The 24747-nt window shown below is 41.4% G+C and overlaps 1 protein-coding gene across 3 annotated transcripts in view; it reads left to right on the top strand.

Annotated features, from left to right (window-relative positions):
* Parp12 (poly(ADP-ribose) polymerase family member 12) overlaps nucleotides 1-24747 on the top strand; it is an 89690-nt gene that overhangs the window by 6409 nt on the left and 58534 nt on the right. For all 3 annotated transcript variants that reach the window (XM_029558855.1, XM_008823501.3, XM_029558854.1), the window contains exons 3-6: nucleotides 1649-1946; nucleotides 6891-6992; nucleotides 15907-16030; nucleotides 21793-21988. In XM_029558855.1, the coding sequence (XP_029414715.1) occupies nucleotides 1649-1946; nucleotides 6891-6992; nucleotides 15907-16030; nucleotides 21793-21988 (720 nt within the window). The remainder of the gene's footprint in view (nucleotides 1-1648; nucleotides 1947-6890; nucleotides 6993-15906; nucleotides 16031-21792; nucleotides 21989-24747) is intronic.

Below are 24747 nucleotides of genomic sequence, written 5' to 3'. Positions count from 1 at the left end.
TCCTGTTTAGTCATTGTAACAACTTTGTGATGCTGGTGGCATTATTCCCATTTTAGGAATTAGAAAATGGAATCCCAAAGCTGATGAGTGACTTGCCCAAGGCCCATCATCTTATAAGGAGCAGAATTGATATCTGGCTCTTTCCCTTGGGGTTACCATCCCTAGAATAGAGGTCTTGGTGATGAAAAACTGGGTTCTGATTCTGAAACCCTCTAGGGATTTCCTAGATTTCCTACAGTGTGTGAGATATAATGCTTAGGAATTGGGTAGGTGGGACCTCTGTGGACTCTGGCTAGTTCCATGTTGAAGTATTTGGAGTGTTAGAGAAGGAACAGTTTATTAGAGTTCAACTTGCGAGGGTGTAGTTGTGCATTGTGGTGTATGTCTGTAATCTCAACATTTGTGAGGTGGGGCCAGGAGGATCAGGAGTTCAAGGTCATCCTTTCCTTAGCTGCACAGGGAGTTTGAGACCAACCAGGGCTACAGGAGACCCTGTATCAATAAACCAGAAAAAAGAGTTGCAGGTTTGCCAGCAACCCAGTTGAGCAAACACCAGATACAGTGAATAGCTGTGTGATTAGGGCTAGCTAAGGGACTTTTAAAAATTATTTATGGGGCTGGAGAGATGGCTCAGCAATTAAGAACACTAGCTATTCTTGCAGAAGACCGGGTTTATATCCCAGCATGCACATGGCAGCTAACAACTGTCTGTAACTCCAGTCCCAGGGGATTTGACAGCCTCTTCTGTGCTCTGTGGGCATTGAACGAAGGCAATACACGCATACTCATAAAAATAATAAATAAGCCAGGCGTGGTGGCGCACACCTTTAATCCCAGCAGAGGCAGGTGGATCTCTGTGAGTTCAAGGCCAGCCTGGTCTACATAGTGAGTTCCAGGACAGCTGGAGCTACAGGGAGACCCTGTCTCAAAAAGACCAAAAAATAAATAAAATATTTTTAGAAATTATTTGTGTGTGTGTGTGTGTGTGTGTGTGTGTGTGCGCGTGGGTGTGTGCGTGCATAAGGGTGACAGCTTATGCCAAATGTGGTCAGAGGACAACCCCATGGAGTTCATTCTTCTACCTTCATGTGCGTTCTAAGGGTTGAACTCAGGTCTTTAGGCCTGTGCAGCAGTGCCTGTACTTGCTGAACCATCTCGTTGGCCCTAGCTGTTGAACTTCTGAGTCTGCTGGCTCCCTTGAGAAATGAAGGGGTGGTATTTGGCCTTCTTTCAAATTCTTTTGCCCTCAAACTGTCTGACTCTGAATTTAGGAAGAAAGACAAGAAACGAATTAGTAAGGGAGATTTGGTTTGGTGAGACTAGTTTGGGATGGAGGTAGGTAGATTGGGGTGGATAGGAGGCTTCTACTGGATCAATATAAAATGCTGCTTTATGAGAAGAGAACAACTCTGCTTTGGTGCCTTTGAAATTCTGTGGATCTTCCTAGGGAAGAGTCTTGTTCTGAGTTTATTTTAACTGAGGGCATATTTTGGTAGCCATTTCTTGAGAGATGAGCTGTCAGTGGCCCAACTGAATGGTGGACTCATACCTAGACCATGAAGCCATCTCCCCCCATGGCATAGTTGGTGAGGAGGTATACTATGGACATTGTTCCTGGGATGATATCTTTTCTCTTCTCTGTCAACAGATTTGTTTACACTACAACAAAGGAGATGGACCCTTCGGCTCTTGCTCCTTTCAAAAGCAATGTATTAAACTCCATATCTGCCAGTACTACTTACAGGGAGAGTGCAAGTTTGGCACTAGTTGTAAGAGATCCCATGAGTTCTCTCACTCCGAGAATCTGGAGAAATTGGAGAGGCTGGGCATAAGTTCTGACCTGGTGAGCAAGCTGTTCTGCACTTACCAGAACGCGTATGACATCAAGAATAAATGTTCAACCCTCAGCAAAGTGCCTCCTCCTTCAGGTCCACAGAAGACTTCTGGTAAGGCTGGTGGAAAGTGCTGCATGCTCTGAGCTGGGAGCCTGAATTTTGGTTGGCTAGTAAATAGAGTATGACTTTGGGCAAGTCTTTCTTTTAGCAAAGCCTAGTTGATACTTTGCTAGCTAGAAGATCCAAAGTCAGTTGAAATCCTAGATGTGGTCAAGCAAAACATTCCAGACAGTGTGAGTTGGTATTGGTGCAGTTTTAATTCTAGAGGAGCCTGGTCAGTACTGAAATGGGGGTTAGCTTTCCCCTGTGCAGTTGCTTTCCACCCTCTGCAGAATTAACCTTTCAGTGAGGAACCCCAGAGTCAGGATGCCATCTTATGTAGCTCTGGGGGCATCCATTAGGTGGCTTTCTTTTATGAGATTACAAAACGAATGAAAGGCATTTGCTAGGCGTGGTGGTGCACACCTTTAGTTCTAGCACTTGGGAGGCAGAGGCAGGTGAATCTCTGTGAGTTCAAAGCCAGCCTGGTCTACATAATGAGCTCCAGGCCAGCTGGGGCTACAGGGAGACCCTGTCTCAAAAAGACAAAAAAAAATTTTTTTTTTAAAACAAAAATGAATGCAAGGTATTTTAAAAATTGTGGCCTTGGCTGTCTTACTACCATGAGGAAACAGAATTTTCCCTATTAGTTTTTCTGCTTTGTCTTCTTCTTTCTAGCACTTAGACAGTGACAGGTCCACAGCAATCTCTCATTTGTTGAAAAGTGAGTGTGGTAGGATTTTTTTTTTTTAAGGAACTGTCAGGCTTATTGACAGGTATGGGGAAATTTTCAATGGAGAGTTTTTTTAGGCTGGGTGTGGTGGAGCACACCTTTAATCCCAGCCCTGGAGGGTGAGGGGAAGGTAGCCAGAGGCAGACAGATTTCTGTGAGATTAAGGTCAGCCTGGGATGGTCTAAATAGTGAGTTTCAGGCTAGCTGGAGCTACATAGTGAGACCCTGTCTCAAAAAACCCAAGCACCAAACAAAATATATTTTTAATTATTCTTTGATAGTTTCATGCATGTATATAATGTATCTTAATCATATCCAATCAAAATCCCCCTTCCAACACTCTCTAGTCCCCCTCAGTACTTTTCCCTCCCACTTTCATATCATCTTTTAAAAATTATTTACATTTATTTACTTATTTTGTGTGTGTGTGTGTGTATATACACAAACATATGCTGCGGTATGCATGTGAAGGTCTTAGTTCTTTCCTTCTACCATGTAGGTTTCAGGGATTGAACTCAGGCTTGATAGCAAGTGTCTTTACCCACTGAACCCATTTTGCTTGTCCTTCTCCTCCTCTTCCTCTAATTCCTTCTCTTCTTCCTCCTTTTCTTCCTCCTCTTCTTCTTCTTCCTCTTTTATTTTATTAATTAATTAATTTTTGGTCTTTTTGAGGCAGGGTCTCCCTGTAACCCCAGCTCTCCTGGAACTCACTGTGTAGACCAGGCTGGCCTTGAACTCACAGAGATCTACCTGCCTCTGCCTCCTGAGTGCTGGGATTAAAGGCGTGCGCCACCATGCCTGGCTTATCCTCTTCCTTTTTTAAAATAACCCACTGAGTCCAGTCAGTGCTGCTTGCCTGCCCATAGGTATGGGGCCACCCATCTTAGCATGGACAACCTATCAGTGACCACATCATCATAGAAAGATGACTCTCCCTCCTCCAGTAGCCATCAATTGTCGATAGCTCCTCAGCTAGGAGTAGAGCCTCATGAGCCCCTCTCCCATCCATCAATGTTGTCTGCCTTGATCTTAACCAGGTATCCGTAGCTGTTGTGAGTCCATGAGTGCAATGGCCATGTCATGTATAGAAGACAGCATTTCATAGCCCCTCTAACCATCCTCCAACTCTTACATTCTTTCCAACCCACGTCTTCTGTTGTATTCCCTGACGTTTGAGGGGAGTTGATATAAATGTCCCATTTAGGGCTGAGCACTCAATAGTCATTTATTCTCAACACTTTGGTGAGTTGTAAGTCTCGCATTGATTGCTACTCACCACAAAACAATGTCTTTGATCAAGGTTTGAGAGCAGCATGAACCTGTGAGTATAAACATGCATGTTTAGAAGGCAGTTTGACATTACCATTTAACAAAACAGTAGAAGGTTCCCCTTTAGGACCTATGACCTCTCCAAGCCTATGACATAGGTTTTTAACAGGTTTACAGTGCCAGACATGAATTCTTTCCTCTAGAGTAGGCCTCAAATTCAATCAGAAAGCAGTTGATTAATCTTCTAATAATTGTGCACTAGTAGGCACATCTTGCCTGGCAGGCTAGTATTGTGGCTTGCAAGATCCTCTGCTGTAAGTCCATTGATGACTTTTCTTCCCCTACAGCCTTCATTACACTTTCCAGCACTGTGCAAGATAGCTAGCAGGAAAGAAGTTTGTACATAGGTTTCAGTTTGATTTCTTTATGTCTTGTAACCAAAGTATGTTGTCTTCAGCAATAGGTTTTGTTTGTTATGTTGAGACACGGTCTCTCTGTAGTTCCAGCTGGCTTGGAACCTGCTTTGTAGACCAGGATGGCTTCAATCTCACAGGGGTGTGCCTGCCTCTTCCTGCCATGTGCTGGGATTAAAGGCCTATGCTACCATGCCTGGCTAGCAGTAGGGCTTTATCATCTAGTTATGGTGAGAAATTGAGAGCAGCGGCAACAACCTGCGTTGCTTTGGGGTTTCTGGGGGCCTCCCTGACCAATAACCTGTAGCACGGTATCTCACACATGACACTGAGATTTGTATTTAATAGTCCAGGTGTTCTTTAGAAAGCAGTGTCTATCCAGAGTACCTCTGTTTTTTTTTTTTTTAAAACTTACTTTTAAATTAGCTTATAAAGCAGTATGTTTTCATAAGATTTTTTCATATAGACTTAGGTTTAGTTAACCCACTCCTACACTTTCCTCCCCACCATCCCTCAGGCCCCATCCCTACTTAAACCTGTAACCTGTATCTCCCATCTACTTGCATATCACATGCAGGCTACTCTCCCCTCCCCCACCTTACTGCTGCTTCTCAGCTTTCCTGATGTGCCCCTTCTAACTTCTTGACCTCCACAAACACTCCAGATTAAACACAGAAATCTAAAAATTCAAAGCTAGGATCCACATACAATCTTTTTTTTTTTTGACATGAAATCCTGTCTGTTGCCCATGTTGGCCTCAAATTCCTTGGCAAAGTGGTCTTCCTGCCTCAGCCTCCCTAGTAGCTCAGACGACAAGTGTATGCCTTTCTGTTTGACATTTCTCGACTATCTGCTGTATGTGGATGAATAATGTGGCCCCTAAGAGAGCTTATGATAAATTGGTTCCTTTGGTTGGCCATTCTGGGCCCCTATTCTTTCACTTCAGCAACATTGAGTGTTTGCCATGTGCTGGTCTCTGTCCTGGTCCTCACTTAGACTTTAGAACGGGCCTCCCCCTCAGAATAAATCATCACTTCCACTTGTTAAGCTATAGAGATAGCAACCATTTTTAATAGACCTTCCTAAAGCATCAGATGAGTGATAGGACTGCTGGCAAACACACTGACCACTCTGATCTTACCTGATTGTCATAGTTAGAAATTATTCCTGCTGCATCTAGTTTTTCTTTATATTTTCTTCTGTGTGTGTGTGTGTGTGTGTGTGTGTGTGTGTGTGTGTGTGTGTGTGTGTGTTCGTGTGTGTACAGGAGCACATGTGTACTGGTATGAGTGGAGGTCAGATGACAACCTCAGGTGCCATTCCACCATTTTTTGAGGCCGAGTCTCTCATTGGCCTGGGACTCACCAAGTAGGCTAGGCCGACTGGCATCCCAAGGGATCTGCCTGTTTCCATCTCCCCAGCTCAGGGACTGCAAGCATGCCCACCGTGCCCAACTTTTTAATGTGATTTCTGGGACCTGAACTTTGGTCCTTGTGCTTGGTATCACCCAGCCTCTTCAGTTATTTTTTAATCTCCTTCAGTTGTAGGAAGCCTGGCTATAAAAAGGGTTTACTTTAAATAGATGTTTAGTTTCATTTGCATTTTGACCTTATTAGAAATGGAGAGGAGGATCCTTTGCTGAGTAGGGTCAGATCTTAAGAACAGTCACTGTTCTGGAAGAGAGAAGGACAACTACAGAGTCCCTCTGAGTTTTGAGTTCCAGCTTGTGGAATATCTGGGAATTTGTAAAAGAAAAAGGGAAGATGCATAACAAAATGACAGGTGATAATAAATGAGAGGTCATAAATGAGTTTACATTATTTTGGGGTAAATGTGTAATAGGCAAGGGTTCATTGGGATGGTAGTGGGAAAGGTACACTTCAAAAACATTTACATCTTATGTTAAGAACCTTACAAGTAAACCAAAATTAATTATGGATATTTCATTTGGAGATGAAAACTTTCCATGAATTACCTTTTTCTTGATATTCGTACCCAATTCTAGAGACTTTATTAACAAGTAGTTGTTAGGCAAAACTAAATATAATTTTAAAATACAGCCAGGCGTGGTGGCGCACGCCTTTAATCCCAGCACTTGGGAGGTAGAGGCAGGTGGATCTTTGTGAGTTCGAGGCCAACCTGGTCTACATAGTGAGTTCTAGGACAGCTGGGGCTACAAGGAGAACCTGTCTCAAAAAAGACAAAAAAAAACAAAACACAAAAAAACTCTTCCATTTACCCTTTCCTAGTAACTTGGGTGAAAAACCAGAATTGAGAAAAGAACTCCTCCATGGTGTCCTGGGTTTTGTAAGCAGCTGTGTGGCCAAGTGTTCCAGGATTCATCCTCAAAGTCAGGTGCCCAACCTGTGCATCTGGGGACACTTTTATCCCTGGCAGGGTATGTTCTGTCACTATCCTGGGCCACTTTTGTCTTGCTCAGAGAGGGAAATGAATTCTTTCTCCGTTTGTACCTTGAAGCACTATGATCCTACATCAGAAGCCTTGCTGGAAGCTGACATATTTTGTGGTGTTTCTTTGTAGAAAGAAGAGGCAGTTTAGGGTCTCTGTCGTCAAGTACTCCTAGCCAGGAGGAGAGCGATCAGATCTGCTTGTACCACATCCGCAAAAGTTGTAGCTTTCAAGGTAAGTTAGAGAGCGCTTTCCTTTCTGGAGGGGAAACTGTTTCTTCTTCTTAGAGCTGTGCTCTGAGAACTCCTAGAGAGAAGGGGTCTTGCCATTTTGGTCAAGCCAGTTCTGAATCTGCTTTGCTTAGAAGTTGAAGATGGAACGAATTCTTTGGGTTTCTAAAAACAAGATGTTAGTGTAATTTGATTTTTCTGTTGCTGTGATAAACACTGATCAAAACCATCTTTTGGGGGGAAAGGGTTTATTGGCTTACACATCCTGATCACAGCTTGGAAGAAAATGGGGTAGGAACTGGGTAGCATGGACTACGGAGCAACGCCGCTCACTGGTTTGTTTCTCTGGTCTCTGTTCAAAATGCTTTCTTACACAACTCAGGATTACCTGCCCAGGGATGGCACTGCACATGCCCACAGTGGGCTGGGCCCTCTCACATCACTCAGCAATCAAGGAAATTCCTCATAGAGATGCCCACAGGCCATTCTGATAGAGGAAATTCTCCAGTTGAGGTTCTCTTCCTAAATGGGTCAATTTGACAACCAAAGCTATCCAGCATAATTGGCCCCTTGTCAACTTAACACACAAAACGCATCACTGTTTAACCATTCCCATTTCTTGTCTCACGTTAACATTCATATCACAATATAAAACACAGTATAAGATTAAAAGTCCCACAGTCTTTTACAATTCCAGTACTTTGAAAGCTCAATGTTCCTTTAAAAATAATCCAGTCAGTCAGGTGTGGTGATGCATGCCTTTAATCCCAGCACTCAGGAGGCAGAGGCAGGTGGATCTCTGAATTTGAGGCCAGCTTAGTCTACATAGTGAGTTCTAAGCTAGCTGAAGCTACAGGAAGACCGTCTCAAAAAAAAAAAAAAAATCCAGTCTCTCAACTGTAGGCTCCATAAAATAAAAAATCAGTTATATACTTTGTTATTTCAAAAGGGGAGAACTGGACATAATTAAGTAAAACCAAAGTCCAGCAATGTAGCTTACTGTCAGACATCTGGGATTCACTCATGATCTTCTGTGCTCCAAAGGGCTTGAGCAGTCCCACTTCTCTGGCTCTGTAGTTGAGTTTTGGGGAACATGGCCATGTGGATCTGTAGCAAGTGAGTGCCAAGTGACCCTTGGTCACAGAACTTCATGAAACAGGGAGACTAGGTCTAGTGGGATCCAAGATAGGTGCCACTTCTGAAGGGTGACAGTAAGCCTAGGGGAGTGTGAGAACTGGGAAAGACCTCAGTGAGGAGGGGACATTTGTATTAGCACTTGGAGAGTTGGTTGAGGTTTCCTCTGTATTGAGCCAGTGGCCCTGTTGTACTCCTTTTATCACAGATGGTAATTCTTGTGTTTGTGTGTTTTGATATTTTCACTAAACCTTTGTATTGTTCATCACTGATAACTTAGCCTTTGTCTAAGGATTCTTTCTCAAAATCTGTGACTGCCATTAAATAGCAACTACCAAAACTTCTTGTTGTTTTGCTTTGTCTTTAGAAGTCATGCAAGCAATTCATGACTACTTTCACTCTGTGAAAGAGTAAAGCAGGAAGGCCTCCTCTGCCTTCTTCATCCTTCCCCAATGATAAACACTTGCAATATGGTTGAACTGTTTATTTTACGTGTTTTATTTTATTTTAAAGATTTGTTAATTTTAATTATGTGTTCGTGTGTATGTGTGTGTCTGTCTGTGTCTGTGTGTTGGTATGTGTACCTGAGTGTAAGTACCTGTGGAGGCCAGACACATTGGATACCCTGGAGCTGGAGTTATGGGCACTTGTGAATTGCCCAATATGGGTGCTGGGAACTGAATTTGGGTCTTCTGCAAGAGCAGATGCGCTGTTAACTGCTGAGCCGTTTCTCCAGCCCGTTTTGCACATTTTTAAATATATTGGAAGCATGTGATAATATAGTTTTCAAACTGCATCTTTTAGTTTTGTGTTTTGGAGGGTTTTTTTCCCCATGTCAGCATGTATAAATTACATAGTTTATTTATTTAATTAATTAATTAATTAATTTTTTTAATGTGTTCTTTTATTTATTTTTTTGTCTTTTTGAGACAGGGTCTCCTTGTAGCCCCAGCTGTCCTGGAACTCACTATGTAGACCAGGCTGGCCTTGAACTCACAAAGATCCGCCTACTTCTGCCTCCCAAGTGCTGGGATTAAAGGTGTGTGCCTCCATGTCTGGCTTTTTTTAATTTTTAAAAAATATTTTTACTTTATGTGTATGAATGTATTGCCTCCATGTATGTGAGTGCACCCGTGTCAGATTCCCCTGGAACTGGAGTTAAGGATGGTTTGTAGCCACCATGTGGGTGCTGGGAATTGAACCTTGGTCCTCTGCAAGAGCAGTCAGTGCTCTTAACTGCTGAGCCATCTCTCCAGCCCCTAAATTATTTAGCTTTTAAAAAAACATTAACTTATAGTGATGTTCCATTGAATATGAAGTACATAATTATGAATCTTTCCATAGATTGATTCTTGGAACTGGAATGATAGGCCAAAAAATTTGTGTCACGCATGCGCACGCACACACACACACACACACACACACACACAATGTGGGCCTATACACGCACTGTACAGAATGTGTGTTCTAGTTTGCCTTCAATTACTATGACAAAACACTCTGGCCAATACCAACTTGGAAAGGAAAGGGTTTATTTGGTTTACATCATCACTGAGGGAGCCCAAGGTAGGAATGCAGGACAGGAACCTGGAGGCAGGAGCCGAAGTATAGGCCACGGAGGAATGCTTGCTCAGTAAGACTTGCTCCCCTGGCCTGTGCTCAACCTACTTTCGTAAATAGTACAGAACCGCTTTCCTGGGGTGGCACCACCCACAGTGGGATGGGCCCTCCAACATCACTCAACAATCAAGTAAATGCACCACAGATATGGCTACAAGCCAATCCAATGGAGGCAATTCTCCAATTGAGGCTCCCTTTACCCAGGAATGTCAAGCTGACAAAGTTATCAAGCACAATGTGTGTGTCTCTCTCTCTCTCTCTCTCTCTCTCTCTCTCTCTCTCTCTATATATATATATATATATATATATATATGTTTGGTTTTTTTGGGATGTAGTTGGTTTTGGTTTTTTTGAGACAGAGTCTTACTATTTAGCCTTGGCTAACCTGGAACTTACTATGTAGACCAGACTGACCTTGAACTTGCAGAGATCTGCCTACTTTTGCCTCCTGAGTGCTGGGATTAAATTAAAGGTGTGCCACAAAATCCATTGGGGTATATTTTATACAAGATAAAAATGCACCCATTTAAAATAGTTCTGCTAGGTATGGTCCTAGCACTCAGGAAACAGAGACAGGCAGATCTCGGTGAGTTTAAGGCTAGCCAGATTTACATAGTGAGTTCTAGGCCAGCTGGGGTCACACAGACAAAAGCTACCATGTCTCAAAAACAACCGTGTGTGTGTGTTCTGATGAGTATATGTTTATTTGCCCAGGTAACCAGTATAATGAAGGTATAGAATAATTTCCCAATCCCCAAATGTCCTTTTAACAGTTCCTTACCATCTCTCAATTTGTCAACTCTAGAAATTCTTGATCTACTTTTTAAATCACTGTAGGTTAGATTAGTCTTTTTTAGAATTTCATGTACATGAAATCCTGCAGTATGCATTCTCTTGTGCCTGGTGTCTCTCATTCAGCATGGTTTTGAGATTCTTCATGCTGGCTTATTAATAGCATGTTTCTTTTTTATTACTAAGTAGTATTCAATTGCATGGATTGACTACAGTTTATTTATTCATATACTGAAGAATATTTGGATTGTTTCCATTTTTGACTTTATAAAATAAAATTTCTGTAGTATTCATTTACAAATGCTCATGTAGGTACATGTTTTCATTTGTCTTGGGAAAAGACACAGAAGTAGAATTACTTGGTTGTGTAATATATGCTTAATATTATAAGAAACTGTTAAACTGATTTCCAAACTGAACATATTTTACTTTCATACTAGCAGTTTGAGAGTTCTTACTGTTCCATATCTTTGCTGACACTGGACATTGATAGTCTTTTTAAATTCTGGCCACTCTGATGAGGAGTGGCATCTCATTGAGGTTTTTAATTTGTTTAATGCTATTTAACATTAACTTTAATGTGCCAATTAGACATTTGTGTATCTTCAGTCAAATGTCTGTTCAAATATTTTGCTTTTATATGACAGCTTTATTAAAATATTGACTGTCAACATCATTCAGTTCACCCGTTCATTAATTTTGAGTACAGTCACAGAATTTTTTACTTGTCATAGTCAAGGTTGAAGCATTTTCATCAGCCCTGAAGATGCCTTGCCACTTGTCATTTGTCCTTCCTCAGCAACTCCTGCCAACAGTAGACTTATATTTGTCTCTATGGGATAGCCTGGAGATTTCCTATAAATGGAATCATGTAATACTGTTTTTTTGTGTGACTATTTTGTCCATTTTGATTGAGTTATTTGATGCCTTTTTATTGAGTTGGAAAAAGTGTTTTGTTTTAAAAATTTTTTAAGGTAGGTCTCATGTCATCCAGGATGGCCTCATACTTGCTGTGAGGTCAAGGATAACCTTGAATTTCTAGTTTCCCACTGCCTTAATGCTAGGATTAAAGGAGTCTGCCACCAGACTTATGTTTTATGCAGTGCTGGAGATCGGTCTTAGGACTTTTTGTGTGGTAGGTAAGCACTCTGCCAACTGAGTACCACTTCCAGCCCAAAAGTTTTGTATGTTATGTGTGCTATGTGTGTTTACCCCAAGTCTGTCTTTCATTTTTATTTTCTTTATTGTGTCATATATATTTTGGTCTTTTTGAGACAGGGCCTCTCTGTAGCCTCAGCTGACCTGGAACTCACTATGTTAACCAGGCTGGCCTTGAACTCACAGAGCTCCTCCTGCCTCTGCCTCCTGAGTGCTGGGATTAAAGGCATGTACCACCACACCTAGCCAAGAATAGATATTTAAAATTTTTTTATTTATTTAAAAAAAATTTATTTATTTATCTTTATTTTATGTGTATGCATGTATTGCCTGCATGTAGGTAAGTGCACCCATGTCATGCAATGCCCACGGAGGACAGAAGAGGCTGTGGGATCCCTTGGGACTGGAGTTACAGACAGTTAGCTGCTATGTGGGTGCTGGGATTTGAACCCAGGTCTCCTGTAAGAACAACCAATGTTCTTAACTGCTGAGTCATCTCTCCAGCCCCCTATTTCTTTATTTTTTTTTATGTGTGTGAGCGTATTGTCCACATATATGCAAGTGCACCCATGTTGTGCAAAGCCTGCAGAGGCCAAAAGAAAGAGTGTCAGATCCCCTGGAACTGGAGTTACAGATGATTGTCAGCCACCATGTGTGTGCTGGGACTTGAACCCTGGTTCTCTGGAAGAGCAGCCAGTGCTCATAACTGCTGACAGCCCTAGGAATAGATATTTCAATATTAGTGTTCATTTAATATTTGTCCAGATATTGGTCACTTTAATTTTCTTTGGTTTAATAGCCTAAAAATAATTGCCTGTTCTGAGATATACTATGCTCCCCCCGCCACCAGAAATAGTATGTGTAGCTTTTATGTTTAGATCTAGGTGTTTTTTGTTTTTGTTTTTTTTCTTTTTTGCTATTTGTGTATGTGGTGCTGGGTGTTGAACCCTGGGTCTTGACTGTGCTAGACAGATGTTCTCCCCCAGCCCGAAGTCTAGCTTAATGGTTCTCTGTGGACTCCGCTCATTATTTCCTTGATCATGGCTTCTGTGTAAACTTGTTGCTTCTCATCATTACTTTCACTTATGTGTTGGCTAATTCTCAGCCATCTGTCATATACTTAAGAGTCCCCGTGTGTCTGTTGGTTATTCCAGGGGGCTGATTCTGAGTCAAGGCCCCTGTCACAGGATGACAGACAGGACTGTGTGTCTTGCTTGAATTTCAGGAATGTGGTGGGGCAGGCTGCCGGTATGTAGCCAGAGTCCAGGGTCAGGGTAGGGGCAATGGCTCTCTCTCAATATGTAGCCCTTATCTCCACACTTGTGTTCACCTGGGAAGCAAACAGCAAGGCTGCATGACCCCATCAGGTCTGAGTCGGGGGTCCCACTCCAGTGGGTCCCCTTGTTCTCACTGTGATGGCTGTCAGGCATCTGCCTATGAAATCCCTAGGTTCTTCCTCCAGATGTGTCTTCTGCATATTCTTCCTGCTTTGTAGTTTGCATGTTTTTATCCATAGTGCTTTTTGTTGCTCTCTAGTATTTTTTAGATTTGCTCTTCTTTCCAGCCAGTCATTTCAAGGGATGTAGGGAGGAAGGAGAGGTGGCTGTGAGTATTTTGCCTTCCAAATTGATTCAATTTATGTAACTCACCTCCTGGAAAGCCTAGACTGTAGAGTGCTCTAGTGAGGTAAGCGAACATTAGATGAAGGGGAAAGAAGCCAAGAATGAGGGCAGGAGATCAGGGAAGATGACTGAGGAAGGGGCTTCCTGCCTGGATCCACCACTGTGCCAATATTCTCACCAGTTGCTGTGCTTGCCTTTCCCAGGAGCCTCCACCATGAGCAGCCTGGACTCTACACTCAGCTCCAAGCTTGACCATGGCCCTGGATCCCTGGGTCCTTTCTGAGGCCTCAGTCTCGTGGGTTATGGGGGAGATAACTTCTTTCCCAGGAGATAATTTCTTCCAGGGAGACTTTCTCCTGAGGCCTCCTAGGATTTGCCTGTACCTGGTGACTATAGACATAACTTTTCAATGCTGGAATGCTCTCTTGTGTAGTGCCTTCAGGAAGAACAGGAACTCTTCTTGGTCATGGTCTCTGGACCATAACTGCAGCTTGACCTAGCCTTTCCTTATCTGTTATGCATGCTCCTTGATTAGAGTCCAAGAGATCTCTTGGCCTGGGGTGAACTGCCTGTGCTCAGACTCTACAAATAGCAGGGTTCTAAGTCCCCAAGATATCTGTGTCTTTCTTCCCTTGTTGAACTTAAGAGCTTTCTTTGCCTGAATACTTCCAGCTTGCTTTCTGAGGCCTGTGCTCTTTTTTTGCCCTGTCTGTCCAGTTCCTGGCCTGGTTTTTGACAAGCCCTAGCAATTTCCCATGCTCCTCCTTAGTATTCTGCCACCACAGTACTCTTTTGTGGACTCTGGGAAAGAACTGACATTGAGAAAGAATGCATGGATTTTAGGACATACTTAATTTTCACATGTTAAATTAGCCTAAATTCATTATTTTGAAATTTGAATTAAAATGCATAAGAATATTTAATAAGAATTGAGTTTTCCTTGCACTCTTTGCCTTAGTATCCAGATCCTCTAGGCAAAAAAAAGTGAGTACCTGGTCTTCAGGTATTTTTCTAGAAAGATGTTACACACCAGTGTATATGTCTCTGTTTATACTTGTATATATAAAACATATATATTTATTTGGTTTTGTTCATATATATAGTTGCACTAGCACACTTTTCCTTGTTTTACTTAACTAGATGTTTACTTTTGGAGAATATATATTTTTGTGGTTCAATTCAAGCAGGCAGAAGTGACAGAAGTCTTTCTCATACTTCTACAAGGAATAGTATCTGCATAAGTATATGTCTTTGATTATATCACTGCTAATCTGCCCTCCATCTCTTATTTGCTATATAGAAACATTCTGCACCCGGTTGAGTATCTTTGTACCTGATAGCTTGTATCTTAACTATAGCTCCATGTCAGAGTACAGTGAGCATCCAAGTCCTTTTGTCTCTGTTCTCCATCCTCCCTACCATCCTCTGTACAGATCCACTAGAAACCCATGGGGCTATTGAAAGGAAATGTCAGGGCCAGCATAAGTAAAGATGAGGCAGGGAGCAAGGGCTTGGAGTAGGAGGTAGTGAGCCCTGTGGCCCCCTAAAAGAAGACAGAGAAGGTGGAGGGGAGGACATGGATGTTGATGGGCAGAACAGTGTGTATGAAGACTTGCCAGGGGTGGGAGGGTGGTTGAAGAAGAGGTGAGTCCCTTAGAAGCCAGAATATATCTCAACAGCTGGAACTATGTTGCCAAGCCACTTCCAGCGTGATGTATTGAGATTGGATGGTTTTAAAACTTTCCTCCCTCTCTCTCTCCTTCCCTCTCACTAGGGATTGAACCTAGGGCCTACAAAAATGGTCTGTCACTGAGGTATATCTCTAGCCCTCCCTTTTTACCTTTTTAAAAAATCTTTTGGTTTCTTTTTCTTCCTTTTTTTGGTCTTTTTGAGACAGGGTCTCCCTGTAGCCCCAGCTGTCCTGGAACTCACTATGTAGGTCAAGCTAGCCTTGAACTCACAGAAATCCGCCTGCCTCTGCCTCCTTGAGTGCTGGGATTAAAGGTGTGCGCCGCCATGCCTGGCTCTTTTTCTTCTTTTTTAGATAGCGTTTTACAAGATGTCCAGGCTGGCCTTCCACTCACTCTGTAGACTATGTAGGTCTTGAACTTATGATCTTCCTGCCTTAGCTTCCCAAGTAGTAGGGAGCACAGGCCTGAGTCACCAGACTTGGCTCTGATATGGATTCTTGTTAGAGTTAATTCTGGTTCTATTTCTAATATGACCTCTGCCTATCTACGTGCCATGCCGTGTATATAGGGACACTGAGCGGTTTGACTGCTCTCTGCAGGGCTGGAACCAATGACCTTGTGATTAGCTTCTTTACTGTCATGAAATGAAATTCTAGATCAACACATTAAAAAAAAATCAAATCAGTATGAGGTTCTGTTAAAAAGGAAGACACATATTGTAAGACACACAGTATTTCATTATGTAAATGCTTAGGTATGACTGCACTAACAAAACATAACTTCCTTATAACTTTCCAGAAAGTTCTCAGGTCAATGATCAGGCCCACTCCCATTGACAATTGTAGGATGAAGCCACTCTGTTTAGGCCAGGCTATCTTACTACTTTATGTTTCTATTTTAGATAAGTGCTATAGAGTTCATTTTCATTTACCATATCGATGGCAGTTCTTGGATGGAGGCAAATGGAAGGATTTGGATAAGATGGAACTTATTGAAGAAGCATATAGCAATCCCAGTAAAGGCAGGTAGGAAAATGTGTCCCTTGTCTCTGCTTTGTGCCTGGCCTTTTGTGTGCAATATAAGGGATTTAAGCTTAAACAACACACACACACACACACACAGTCACAGCAGCAGCTTGATCTGGAGGTGGAAGCCCATGTTTATGGCAGCTTGGTGTCTCCGTGCTCTCACCTTCTCCTCTCAGGAGGAGCTGTGGGAAAGATCATACCAAGACCAACTAACCTCATTAGTTGCTGCTAGGATTGATCACATACATAGTTATTCATTATTATAGATAATCAAGAAGTGATCATTTGTGAACTTTTAGCTGTTTCTGCAAAGTCATAATAGCTGCACTGTTTGTTGTTTATCTTTAAAAATTTTTCCTTTTCTAAGTGTACCCTAGCATTTCTATTCAGTCAGTTCACAGTAAACAAGGAAATCCTAGGTGGTCTTATTTTAAATCCTTACCATAAACTGGGTTAAAATGTGCTGAGATGTTGCTAAAAGATGAACTTTTAAAATTTATTTTAATTCTTTTATTTATTATCTGTATGAGTGTTTTGTCTGCATGCCTGTAAGTGTATCACGTGCATACAGTGCCTGTGGAAGCCAGAAGAAGGCATCAGATCCCCTGGAAGTGGAATTGTTGATGGGTGTTAGCCCCCGTATGGTTGCTGGAAATTGAACTCAGGTCCGCTACAAGAGCAATCAGTCCTCTTAACCTCTCAGCCATCTTTCTAGCCCCTATTTTTTAATATTTTAAGAGTTTGGGATTGATTTTATTTTTAGGTGTGTATGTATGTTGTCTGTCTTGTCTGTGTCTGTATGTGAGTGCACATGCCTGTGGAGGCCAGAAGATGGTGTCAGATCCCCTTGAGCTGAAGTTACAGATGGTTTGTGAGCCACCCAACATGGGTACTGGGAACTGAACTTTGATCCTTTACAAAAATGGCAAATACTTTTAACTCTAAATCATTTCTCTGGCTCCCTAAATAATAATTTGAGACGACTGTTTGAGCTCCAAAGTAATTTTAAACTTAGAGTGCATATTTACAAAGTGCTATTGGCTAAGTTTGTGAAACAAATTATTCCCTTAAAAATATTAAATGGATCACATACCACCCATAATCTTTCTGAGGTATATTTTAGACAGTGGCAAACACAAATATTAACTATACAGCTCAGTGACTTTTGACATGCATTCACTTGTGGTGGAGCTAACAGTCTGATTGAGATACAGAATGTCTCATTAACCCAGAGGTTTCCTCATTTAGCCCCACTCCCATAGACTGTCATTGTCTAACTTCTAGACCTGCACATCGAACCATTTGGTATGTACTGGTATGCCCTGAGTCTAGCTCAGTACTGTGTTGTTGTTTTTTTTTTCCTTTTGTTTTGATTTTCCTTTTAAATTTTTTTTGTTTTTGTTTTTTGAGACAGGGTCTCACTGTGTAGTCCAGGCCAGTCACAAACTCTTCATCCTCCTGCTGGCAGCTCCTAAGGACTGGAAAAACTTCTCTCCCTGTGTCCATTGTCTTTTTTTGCTTCCTTTTTCTGTACAGTGTCTATCCTTAACCCATTTTAGGTGTAAGGACAGCTGTGTTTTTAACCATTTATTTTGAGAAATTTTCTATATTTCCAGCTATTAAGAATGAGTTAAAAAATAAGCTCTTCTAGTCAGCTTATGTGTCTTTTAATGAAGAGAAATATTTATCCATCTTTTTCCTTTATGGTTTTTTGTCTTTTGTCTTTTTGAGACAGGGTCTCTCTGTAGCTCCAACAGGCCTGGAACTCACTGTGTAGATGAGGCTGGCCTTGGTCTCACAGATCTTCCTGCTTCTTTGCCTCCCAAGTGCTGGGATTAAAGGTATGTATCACTATACCTAGATCTTTTATGGTTTTATTCTTTTTTGTGCTTAAGAAATCTTCCTTTGTCCCAAGAACATAAAGAAATTCTCTTGAGTTTTTTTCTAAATGTTTTAACATTTTAAATACAAACCTATGTGTGTATATTATATACAAATGTGTATATGTATATTTGTTGGTTGGTTGATTGGTTTGTTTTTAGACATGGGGTCTTTCTATAGCCTCAGTGGGCCTAGAGCTCGCTATATAGACCAAGTTCGCCTTGATCTCACAGAGATCCCCCTGCCTCTGCCTTCCATTAAGTACAACATTATATTTAATTTCTCTTTTTATGTGATGAAATTTCAGCCCAGTTTCATTCTAGGTAGATGAATCATCAGTTTTTTCAATGACCACTTTAAAAAGTTTTAATTAATTTGGTTATTTGATTATGATTAAAATATATATGCTGAATGTGGTTATGCATGCCTTTAATCCCAGCCCCTGGGAGACAGAGGCAGATGGATCTTTGAGTTTGAGGCCAGCCTGGTCTACATAATGAGACCCTGTCTAAAAAAACCCAATAAATAAATAAATTAATTAATAATATATAACCTAAAATTAAACATTCTAGCCGTTTCAAAGGTACAGCTCAGGGGCTGGAGAGTTGGCTCAGCAGTTAAGAGCCCTGACTGCTCTTGCAGAGGACCCAGGTTTGATTCCCAGCACCCACATGGCGGCTACAAACCGTCCTTAACTCCAGTTCCAGGGGAATCCAAAGCCCTCTTCTGACCTCCACGGCATTGCACAACACGGGTGCACTCACATACATGCAGGCAATACACACATACACATAAAATAAAAATAAAATATTTTAAAAAGGTACAGCTCAGTGATATTTAAGTATGTTTATATTGTATAACCATAACAACTGTTCATTTCCAGAAATTAGTTTGTTTTTAAAATCATCAAAAGAGAACCCTGTTGGGTAAAATGTTGACATTTCATATAAGTCTGTTTCTGGCCTCTGTTCAGCACCTGTCTGTGTCAGCACCATACTGTCTTATATGTTGGAGTTTTATGTGAAGTTCTGGCATAAGGCAAAAACTCTTCATTTTTCTTCAAAATTTATTGGTTGTTCTTGGCATTTTGGTCTTTAGAATTTTTTTTTTTTTTCTGTCTTTTTGAAGCAGGGCTCCCTGTAGCCCTAGCTGTTCTGGAACTCACTATGTAGACCAGGCTGGCCTTGAACTCAGAGAGATCTGCCTGCCTCTGCCTCCCAAGTGCTAGGACTACAGGAGTGCACCACCACACCCAGCTTAGAAATTTTTAAATCTCATCAGCATTCACAAACAACTGTGTTGTAATTTGAAGTCAAAATTTTATCGACTCTTGGGAGTTTAGGGATAATAGCAGCTTTGTGTCTGTTACTTTTTATTCACATGCATGACCACTTTCTGACAGTTAGCCTTGATCTCAGCAAGTATTGCTGCTGAAACTCTAATTGGGTGTCCATTTAGATTTCTTCACCTGATCCTTATTCTCCCAACCTCTCATTCTCTCCTTCTCTCTGCTTCATTTAGGAGAATTCTCTCTCGTCCACAAGCTCAGCCTCATCTGAGACACAATGGGTCTCGTTTGTGAATATAAAATTTATGATAATATTTTGCTTATTTATAAATGTTCTAGTTTTTTTCCTTCAAGTTTCCCTGGTCAGTTTTTTAGTTTCTTAATTGTTCTGAGACTTATGACGCTCAGTTCATAAAAAAAAAATACTTTATACACATTTGTGTCTGAGAATGTTAGTTTGTGGCCTTCAGTGGTCTGGTTCTGTTTGTTTTTGTCAACTGATGAAACTATTTGTGGAAATTCTTGTGAGGCAAACGTTGAAGAATTCCTCCAGAGAGTTTGTGTTTGCTTTTCTGGGAACCATTATCTCTAAAGCTAATTCTCATGTAGAAATGTGAAACAGCCTAAAACTTGTATGTGAGGCTTGAGTGGTTCAGCGTCCTTGGGGAAGTTTTTTCTTTATTCTCTAGAGCCAAGTAAATGCAGGTGAATTTTCTTCCTGATTGCCTTGGCAAGGCATGTCTCCTCCCAGTCTCCCTTTATGGACCTGGTTTTATACAGAAGTTTGTCTCTGTCTCTGTGTCTCTGTCTTTCTCTCTGTCTGTCTTTCTCTCTCCTCCCTCACGTCTCTCATTTTTTCCAGACAGGGTCTCATGTAGCTCAGGCTAGCCTCAAACTCACTGTGTAGCTGAGAATGACATTGAACTTCTGATTCTCCATCAGAAGTCCTCCATCTTTCAAGTTCTGGGATTATAGGTGAGTACTACCATGGCTAACCAGATGAGCTCGGCCTAGTGGTGCAGATCTGTAATCCCAGCTACTTGGGAAGGTAAGGCAAGAGAGTCACAAGTTCAAGATCTGTCTGGACAACTTAATGATTGTTTCAAAATAAAAAGTGAAAAGAGAGCTAGGATATAGCTCAATGGAGCACTTGCCTAGCATGTGGGAAGGCCTTGGTTCGGTCTCCAGCACTGGGGGGGAATTAATCACTTTTTTGATTTGACCTCCTACCCAGATACTGCATTTGTTCTTTTTTTTTTTTTTTTTTTTTTTTTTGCCTTGGCTGCTAAAACACTGCTCTTGTCATTGCTCATTGACATTGCCCTCACTTTCCTCTTTGGTCTTGCATACCCACCCACACCCACCTTTGACCTTTGTGCAGTACCATATTTAGAATAGAGCCTGTCCTAGTAGTCACCCATGTAGGCTGTGCAGCCAAACTAAACCTCATCTGCTAGCTGTTTTCCTTTGGATATATTTCTTAGCTTTTCTGGGCTTCTGTTTTCCCATCTGACATGGAGGAAGCAGCCTTACCTACCCCATAGGGTTATAAAGATGTAATCTACTATACATAAACTGGGGCTGGCTTGCATAGTGAATGCTCAGTACATGTTAACTGTTATTTATTTATTTTTTAATATTTTATTATTTTTATTTTTTGTTTATGAGTATATTGCCTGCATGTATGTGATTGCACCCATGTTGTGCAGTGCCACGGAGGTCAGAAGAGGACTTCGGATTCCCCTGGAACTGGAGTTAAGGATGGTTCGTAGCCACCATGTGGGTGCTGGGAATCGAACCCAGGTCCTCTGCAAGAGCAGTCAGGGCTCTTAACTGCTGAGCCATCTCTCCAGCCCCATTAACTGTTATTTTTACCTTTTAAGTCTGTCCCTTTTTTGATAGAAATGCATTTTATTTTCGTAGTGCTGGGGATCAAATTCAAGGTGTTGTACATGCTGGATTACTGCTTTCCCCCTGAGCTACATCTCCAGTTCTAATACTTTTTTTTTTTCTTTGGTCTTTTTGTGTCAGGGTCTCCCTGTAGCCCCAGCTGTCCTGGAACTCACTGTGTAGACCACACTGTCCTTGAACTCACAGAGATTCACCTGCCTCTGCCTCCCTGCATGCACCACCACACCCAGGCTAATACATTTTTAAAAGGATATTTTAAACAGCATTTTTTGTGTTTTACAGTGAGGATTTTCACAGTAACTAGTCTTTTGTATTACTCTGATTCTTACTATTTTTCATCTAGTTGAATTTGATGATCTTGAAAAGTAGTTTTCACTGGGTGTGGTGGTGCATGCCTTTAATCCCAGCACTTGGGATGCAGAGGCAGGCATATCTCTGAGTTTGAGGCCAGCCTGGTCTACATATAGTAAGTTCCAGGCCAACTGGGGCTACAGGGAGACCCTATCTCAAAAAGACAACAACAAAAAAAGGTAGTTTTCCTCACCTCTGGACACATTTCTAAAAATGTGTATGACACATTTAATATTTGCGTTTACCAGCCATGTGCTCTTATAGTGGAAGATGAAGGACCTGTGTTTGTTTAGTGCCATTTTAATCTACCTCTTTTTTTCTTTTGCAGGATCATGTATGCAGAATCAGCAGCTGGCTTTCACTTTGATAATTTAGACTTTACCTCCATGAAATTTGGTAGTACTCTGGCTCGCCGCCTCTCCACAGCTTCCTCAGTCACCAAACCCCCACACTTCATCCTTACTACTGACTGGATTTGGTACTGGATGGATGAATTTGGTTCTTGGCAGGAATATGGAAGACAAGTAAGTGTGATGGAAAAAGGGTGTTTTGTACAGGATGGAGGAGCCATTCCAGATGTAAGCACAAAGATTGTCAGGGAGCATACTCTGTAGAGTTGAGGATCCTCAGGTCCCGGGTTGCTTACTGGCTTTGGGGACATTAGAGCAGAACTAGATAATTTGTAGTTCCTTTTTATGGGCTTCTGTCTTTGAATGATTAGGTGTGCCTTGGCTCATGAGAATTGAGTGATAAAAAACTAGTGAGGTCAGCTTTCTTCATTGATTTTTATTAAATAGGTTAGAAAGATGCCTCTCTTACTTGCTAATAGAGAACTCTGGCGCTTGTGCCTGGGCATACGGGTGTGTTTGTGTAGCTGTGGTATAAAGTTGAAAGCTTTTCAAGTTTCTTTTCTTGCCTCTTTCTGCAACTTTAGAAGGTGAGAATGTATAAGAATATTGATTTATATCAGCAATTGCTATGCTATGGAACTCAAATCAGGTACCTGCCCCTGTGAGTTATTGAAGGTGTTCATGATGGTTGAGCTCAAAGAGAATCCTGGTGACTTGAAGTGAAAGTATAAGGAGAGAACCATTTATGTCGAGATCTTTCTGCAGTGGAAATTGATCTGTTGGGCCTGGTGAATACTTGTATTCACTGCCTTGTTGGAGGTTGTATTGAGGCTTTTGTTTTTTGTTCTTAAAGAATGCCATTTTCTCTGGCCAATTTTGATATAAGTTCCATGAGGGCAAGACCTTTTTCTTTTACCACGGATGTATTATCCATGCTTAAAATGATATATTACAGGTCCTCCAGAACTAGATGGCTATCAAAAGAGAAGGTCTTGCTGCTTCAGTTTGTTGGTCAATTGGAGCTGGTTGCTGTCAGTGCTAGGTACTCCCCAGCAGCAGTCTCTCCTCACTTGCTGCTTTGCCTAACCTCCTCAACTCCCCGTTTCCTGTCTTCCATCATTCTGGGCACTGTCTTACCTGCCTTTGGTCTCATTCAGACAGATTCTCCAATTTGATCAGAAGCATAAGAGAAAAAGGCCTGATGGGGGAGGGGAGAAAGCAACTGACTGATCATGTTCCATGAATCTGGCTTGCCTAGTTAAGAAGATTTTGGGACCAGTGACAGGACAGAAACACTTAGCAAAGTTGTCAGTAGTCATATTTTATTTGGTGATCCCTCTAGCTCCCGGGAAAGACAGAGGCATCCCTATTGGGATGACACAGGGCCCTGGTTCTCTGAAGTAGCTTCCTATACTGAATTATCAAATTCAGGATTGGGGACCCTTGTTTTCCAAACAATCCATACTTGGGTTTTTTCCTTTTTTTTCCCCCTGTGTTTTCACTCTTTAATTGCATTGTGTAAAGTCATTTAGAACAGTTTGAAAATCCCTAGGAATAGACTGCATGTGGATATTTTTGATGTACCCATGTGCTGGTGGGATTGTCCACAGGTGTGGACTTGATGGGTTCTCTTGATTTCCTTTTGTACTGTTAGCTGTACAACCTTGGGATCATTCTTGTCCTTTCACCTTTTTTGGGTTCTTTTCCTTAGTTTTTTGCTAATTTCCAGTTTCAAGTCAGTCTTCTTTTGATTTTCAGAAAAGATAAGTTCTTGTCTGAGTTCAGGATGTACCCCAAAATTTAGTGTGGCACCTGGGCCAGCCTCAGAACACATGGAGATTTGTTTTCCCTTCCAATCTTACTAGGATCTCCAAGTGTTAAACTTGGGTTTTTTCAGTCTAACCCTTAGTTTTTTCCTCTAGACCTCTGCTATGGCCAAAACCATTTGTTTTTGCTTTCTGCTCAGGTACCTGCATTGTAACCTGTGTTAAGGGATTTTGATTGTAAAGTTCAGGTCTGGGACATGATAGGCATGCCTATCTGCCTCTTCTCTCCATTCCCCTTGATTCTTTGCTTAATTTCCTTGGGCTGAACGGACTTGCTTTCTTCCTTTCCCCTTGCTATCTAGAAAGGATTTTTAATACTGCCTGCTCATCCTTTCCAATTTTAACCTAATAGTTTAGTTTTGAAGGATGGTGGAGTTTATAAGGAAAAACTTAGGCATAATATAAGGTATAAGGCCATAAAATAGATTACTTCCAAAATGACATATCTTCTACATCCTCCCTGATCGCCTTCACAGAGCGAAGTCCTTCTGACTCCTTGACTCACATGTCTTTTTCCTCCAGGAAACTTTTGCCAGGTTATCCCTCAGCAAAGGTCATTCTCAGTAAGTCCCCTTAGTTTCTGTATCATTCCATATAGACCTATGAGGGACTTTGAAGATGGTGTATTATATTAATATGGTTACTTGCTTTAGTCTTCCCCTCGTCTTTTGCTGTATTGAGCTTTGTTTTATTATTCTGTCCATAAAGTCTAGAACTTGTGACTTAGGGTAGGATGGTACCACTGAGGGGAATAGGAAAAGTTACAGAGTCAGAGTTAAAGGTTCAATAGCTTTACTTTTAGTTACCAGTAAATTGTCAGATACATGAATAATGATGATGAGGTCTGGCAAGATGGCTTGGCAGGTGAAGGCATTTCCTGCCAAGCCTGACAATCTAAGTTTGATCCCTGGGACCCACATGGTGGAGGGAGAAAAATGACTCCACAAAGTTGCCTTCTGACATCCACATATGTGCTATGACATGCGTGCCTCTCCCCCCAAATAAACGTAATAAAAAATAAAGAAATCTAATAAAAAGTCTAATAAAAATTTAAAAAGAATAATGATGACTATAGGTAAAATTTATTGAATCTTTTCCTAGGCACTA

The sequence above is a fragment of the Nannospalax galili genome, unplaced genomic scaffold (genome assembly GCF_000622305.1).
Source record: "Nannospalax galili isolate Female #2095 unplaced genomic scaffold, S.galili_v1.0 scaffold307, whole genome shotgun sequence".
Lineage (NCBI taxonomy): Eukaryota > Metazoa > Chordata > Mammalia > Rodentia > Spalacidae > Nannospalax > Nannospalax galili.
This window is presented reverse-complemented; position numbering and strand designations above follow the sequence as displayed.